The sequence below is a fragment of the Myotis davidii genome, unplaced genomic scaffold (genome assembly GCF_000327345.1).
Source record: "Myotis davidii unplaced genomic scaffold, ASM32734v1 scaffold150, whole genome shotgun sequence".
In the NCBI taxonomy this organism is placed as follows: domain Eukaryota; kingdom Metazoa; phylum Chordata; class Mammalia; order Chiroptera; family Vespertilionidae; genus Myotis; species Myotis davidii.
The window spans coordinates 1,360,132-1,365,839 of NW_006283437.1; the positions used below are offsets into that span (position 1 = coordinate 1,360,132).

At 42.1% G+C, this 5,708-nt stretch overlaps 1 protein-coding gene across 1 annotated transcript in view; it reads right to left on the minus strand.

Moving 5' to 3' along the window:
* The window catches only part of DCTN5 (dynactin subunit 5), a 26,005-nt gene extending 20,605 nt beyond the window's left edge, over window positions 1-5,400 (minus strand). Inside the window, exons 1-2 of the mRNA XM_006753611.2 lie at window positions 5,254-5,400; window positions 4,204-4,272 (exon numbers count right to left, since the gene is read on the minus strand). Coding sequence (XP_006753674.1) covers window positions 4,204-4,272; window positions 5,254-5,301 — 117 coding nt within the window. The 5' untranslated portion in view covers window positions 5,302-5,400. The remainder of the gene's footprint in view (window positions 1-4,203; window positions 4,273-5,253) is intronic.
* Between the last annotated feature and the right edge of the window lie 308 nt (window positions 5,401-5,708).

The following is a 5,708-nucleotide window of genomic DNA, read 5'->3' on the forward strand; positions in this document are numbered from 1 at the left end:
CGTTATATGAAATGCTGAAAGGTATTCTTTAAGAAGAGGAAGAAGAAAAAGGTAAAGATAAAAATTATGAACAGCAAATACTTATCTATCAACAAGTGAATCTAAAAATGACGTGAATAAATAATCTGGTGATCATAATAGAATCAGGGACATAGAAAGGGAATGGACTGACTATTCTTGGGGGGGGACAAGGGGTGTGGGAGATGCGGGAAGAGACTGGACAAAAAACTTGCACCTATGGATGAGGACAGTGGGTGGGGAGTGAGGGCGGATGGTGGGGAGGGAACTGGGAGGAGGGGAGTTATGGGGGGAAAAAAGAGGAACAAATGTAATAATCTGAACAATAAAGATTTAATTAAAATAAATAAATAAAATGTATTTTAATAAATACTGCCTTTATAATTATTCAAAATGTGTATACATTTTTTGGGACACCCTGTATTACTTAGGGATACATATGTTGGTGGTAAAACATTTTTTTTAAATAAAGAATTTAGCCCGGCTGGTGTGACTCAGTGGTTGAGCACTGAACTATGCATTAAGGGGTTGCTGATTCAATTCCCCGTCAGGGTACATGCCCAAGTTACGGCTCGATCTCCGGTGGGGAGCATACAGGAGGCAGCTGATTGATGTTTCTCTCTCGTCGATGTTTCTATTTCTCTCTCCCTCTCCCTCTCCTTTCCTCTCTCTGTAAAATCATTAAAAACATATTTAAAAAATAAACAAATAAATAAAATAAAGAATTTCTGTAAGACTAAGTTCAGGATAGTAATTTCCTCTTGGAAGGAGGCAGAAATAAGGAATGGGAGAGGAAGACAAAGGTAGCACCGCATTACATGTTACAGTTCTGCATATGGATGGTGGGTTCCTGGTATCGACTTAATTTTTATACTTTTATAACATATTACATATTACTCTCTGTGTGTGCCAAATAAAACAGCTTTTTAAAAAGAAACAGATGAGCCAAACAACCAAAACAATCTTGAAAAAGGAAGAAGTTGGAGGACTCATACTTTCTGATTACAAAATTACTGCAAAGCCACAACAACCAAAACAGTATGGTATGGACATAGAACAGACATATCAACCAATGGAGCAAAACTGAGAGTCAACAAAGAAACCATGCATCTATGGCCAACTGATTTTCTAACATGATGCCAAGACCAAAATGGCACTCAGACAACTGGATTTACACATTCCAAAGGAATGAATTAGGACCCCCTATATCAAAAATTAATTTAAGCCGAGACCGGTTTGGCTCAGTGGATAGAGCGTCGGACTACGGACTGCAAGGTCCCAGGTTCGATTCCGGTCGGGGGCATGTACCTGGGTTGCGGGCACATCCCCAGTGGGAGATGTGCAGGAGGCAGCTGATCGATGTTTCTCTCTCTCATCGATGTTTCTAACTATCTCTCTCCCTTCTTCTCTGTAAAAAATCAATAAAATATATTTAAAAAAATTAATTTAAAATGCATCAATGAGCCCTAGCTCATTTTTCTCAGTGATTACAGTGTTGTCCCTTGGATGGAAATGTCCCAGGTTCAGTTCTTGTGAAGGGCACGTACCTCGGTTGCAGGCTTCATCCCCAGCCCCAGTAGGAGCAAGGGGGAGGCAACCAATAGATGTGTCTCTCTCACATCAATGTCTCTCTGTCTCTCCCCATCCCTTCCACTCTCTTTAAAAATTAATGGAAGAAATATTCTAGGGTGAGAATTAAAAACCAACCAAACAAACAAAAAATGCATCAACAACCTAAACACAAGTGCTAAAACCAAAAAACTATTAGAAAAAAATATAAGAGTAAATCTTGTGATCTTGGGTATGGGATTCTTAGATATGATAACAAAACCTTGAGCAACAAAAGAAAAAAATAGATAAACTGGACTTCATCATAATTAAAAACTTTTGTGCATCAAAGAACAACATCAAGAAAGTGAAAAGAGCCCTGGCCAGTGTGGCTCAGTTGGTTGGGCATCGTCCTGTGCACCAGGAGGTTGCTGGTTCAATTCCCAGTCAAGGGCACTTGCCCAGGTTTTGGTTCAATCTCCAATAAGCAGTGATCAATACTGCACTCTCACATCAATATTTCTCTCTCCCTTTTCCTTCCTCTCTCTCTAAAAATCAATAAACTGCAAAAAAGAAAGTGAAAAGATAATCTCAGAAAAGTAGGATTTATTTACAATCATATATCTGATAAAGACTTAATATGCAGAATATATAAAGAACTCCTATAACCCAACAACAAAAAGACAACACAATTTTTAAATGGGCAAAGTATTGAATAGATATTTCCCAAAGAAGATATACAAATGGCCAATAAGCACATTAAAAGAGGTTCATCATCATTAGTTATTAGGGAAATGCAAATCAAGAACTACAATGAGATACCATTCATACCCACATCCAAATAACGAAAAATTTCAAGAGTTTAGTGAAGATGTGAAGAAACTGGTACTCTATTGCACTGTGGTGGAAACATAAAATGGGTCAGCCCTTTTGGAAAATAGTTACAAAGTCACAAAACTAAACACAGAATTACCACATGGCCCAGCCAGTGTGGCTCAGAGGTTGAGCGTCAACCCAAGAACCAAGAGGTCACCAGTTTTTGTTTTAAATATATTTTTATTGATTTCAGAGAGGAAGGGAGAGGGAGAGAGAGATATAAACATCAATGATGAGAGAATCACTGATCGGCTGCCTCCTGCACCCCCCCTACTGGGGATCGAGCCTGCAACTCGGGCATGTGCCCTTGACTGGAATCAAACCCAGGACCCTTCAGTCCACAGGCCAATGCTCTATCCACTGAGCCAAACCAGCTAGGGTGAGGTCACCAGTTTGATTCTGGTCAGGGCACATGCCCAGGTTGTGGGCTCAATCTCCAGTAGAGGTGTGTACAGAAGGCAGCCGATCAATGATGTTCCTCTTTCATCGATGTTTCTATCTCTCTATCCTACTCCCTTCCTCTCAAATAAGTAAATAAATAATAGTTTATCTTTAAAAAAAAGAATTACCACATGACCCAGCAATCCGATTCCTAGGTATATAACCAAAAAAACTGAGAACAGCTACTGGGGATTGTGCCCGAAACCCAGGCACGTGCCCTGACTGGGAATGGAACCATGACTTCCCGGTTCATAAGTCTATGTTCAATCACTGAGCTACAGGGGCTGAGCACAGAAAACGTTTAATAATTAGCTGAAGGATTTCCAAATGAGTCAGATGAAGTTAATGGAATTTCCTATTTCTGTGCTAACCAGTGTGTCTATAATTACTAATTATATCTATTTACTGAACTATATATCCTTTCCATGAAATCTCAAATGGATATGATGCACTAATGGACATACAAAGTTTATCTTTACTAAAAATATTTGTGATCTTTTGATTACAGTTAGACTATTTTCCCTCTGGAGGTTAGAGGTGTAACATTTCAAGGAATATTTAGTATTCCAGATGGCAGGACACAGACTTCAATGTTTATTAATCTCAAATATATCTTGATATTTTCTATGGTTCTTAAATGTTCTAATATTATCTTCAAGTTTATTTTTAAAAAAATTTTAATGCTCCCCCAAAGATATTTTTCCATTAATTTTTCGAGGGAGTAGAAAACAGAGGGAAAGACAGGGCCCCAGTCAGGGAGGAACCTGTAACCAAGGTACGTGCCCTTGACCAGATCAAACCCAGGGCCCTTCCACTGAGCCAAACTGGCTAGGGCTATCTTCAAGTTTATATTTATCTCTCTGCCATTTTGATTTATTCAGACTTAAGATTTTGAGCCTTTCATAATCCATTTACAAACTGGTCTCAAATTGTACTATTTTCCCAAATTCTCACATTAATTCTAAGTGTTTCAGTTAAGACTGAATCAATAATTATTATCAAACAGACAAATATATTAGTATTACTTTAATTTCTGCACTAAAACATTTTGTTACATATTTATGTTTTGTGTCCAGTATTTCAATCTTGGGTAATAATTTTAGTTGTGGGTGCCATTGTATCATTAAAAGGCTTTCTGTTGCCTCCCTTTATTGAACCTCTTTTGTATTTAATAAATCCAATCTGGAGAATTAAAAGAGAGAATTTTTAAATATATAGCAATAAATGGGAAATGTGGCAACATTTTATCTGCCCTGCTGACGTAATAATTTGTGAAAAGGAAGCAAAGATATGCATCCAGGGGGTGGCTTTGTCCCTTACCTTGCCATTGAGAACGATGTTCTGACTTCCACACAACACTGACTGGCGACTAACTTTGTTCCCAGAGGCCTGAAAGGAAACAGCAGGGAATGAGGAGGGGCAAGCTGCTCGGGTTTTGAGCTAGAGGTTGGAACTTCGTACTGGAGAGAAAGACTTGAAATTCTATAAGGAATGAGTCCAGAATTTCAATGAAGCAAGGGTGGACTAGGAAACGAGGGATTCAAAGAACAGATGCAGAATTTCGATGTGGGAGGTCCGTCTATAGCCTAGTGCAGCGGTTCTCAACCTGGGGGTCGAAGGACACTTTCACAGGGGTAGCCTAAGACCGTGGGAAAACACATATATAATTACATATTATTTTTGTGATTAATCACTATGCTTTAATTATGTTCAATTTGTAACAATGAAAATACATCCTGCATATCAGATATTTACATGACGATTCATAACAGTAGCAACATTAGTTATGAAGTAGCAACGAAAACAATTTTATGGTTGGGGGTCACCACAACATGAGGAACTGTATTAAAGGGCCGCGGCATTAGGAAGGTTGAGAACCACTGGCCTAGTGGCACCAGAGACGTGGATTCAAGCCCCAATTCTATCTCCCAATTTTAAAGCCCTACCCCTAGGGTAATGACTTCACCAGTATCATAGAGTTGGGAGATTCAATGAAAAACAAAATAACAGTAGTAACATTGATTGAGCCACTTACACACATCATATATTGACTATAAAGGGCTTAAGAGTCTTTAGCACATAGTAATCAATTACGACAGGTTCGTTTTTAAAAGCCCGAAGTCTGGAGCTGTAATTAATATCAGGATGGACGAGACCTGCCCTGCTTTCTATAAAGCATTTTGTCTCTACGAGGAAATCGGGATTCAATGAAAAAGCCTAAACTGGCCATTTACGGAATAAATAAGGCCAGACCTATACACGCCCATACACGCCACAGGGACCGGGGTGGGGCAGGGACAAGAGGGGGGCACCGGCCCCAATGGGACCCCGGCCGGGAGAGGGACGCGCCGATGTGCGGACACCGCGCACCGTCTCGATGTACTCGGACTTGTTGTAGAGCAGCTCGCCCAACTCCATGGCCACCAACTCCTCCAAGCAGCTCGGGCTCCAGCCAAAGCCTGTCCGCCGCTCAGTCGGCCGGGGATGCCGGGATGCCGGGGATGCCAGAACTTCCGGCGAGCGCTGCACTTCCGCTCCCAGGCTGCCTCGGGTCTCGTCCCCAGCTCCGCCCCCGCGAGACGGCCCCGCCCGGCGCTCAGCAGTCCCGGCTGCGCGTGCGCGACCCAGGGCGGGACTCCATTGGCCGGGTTGACGGCGCGCGGGAGCTGGCCAGTCGCGCGCTGCGGGTGCCCCGGGCGCCCCTTTCCTTCCCGGGGTGCTGGCGGGGCCGGGGCCCACAGGAATCCGCTAGTCCGCAGCCCCGGGGCCGGCGACGGCTGCTCTTCCCGTTCCTTCTCCGGCCCGATGGAGGAACCTTCTGGGAA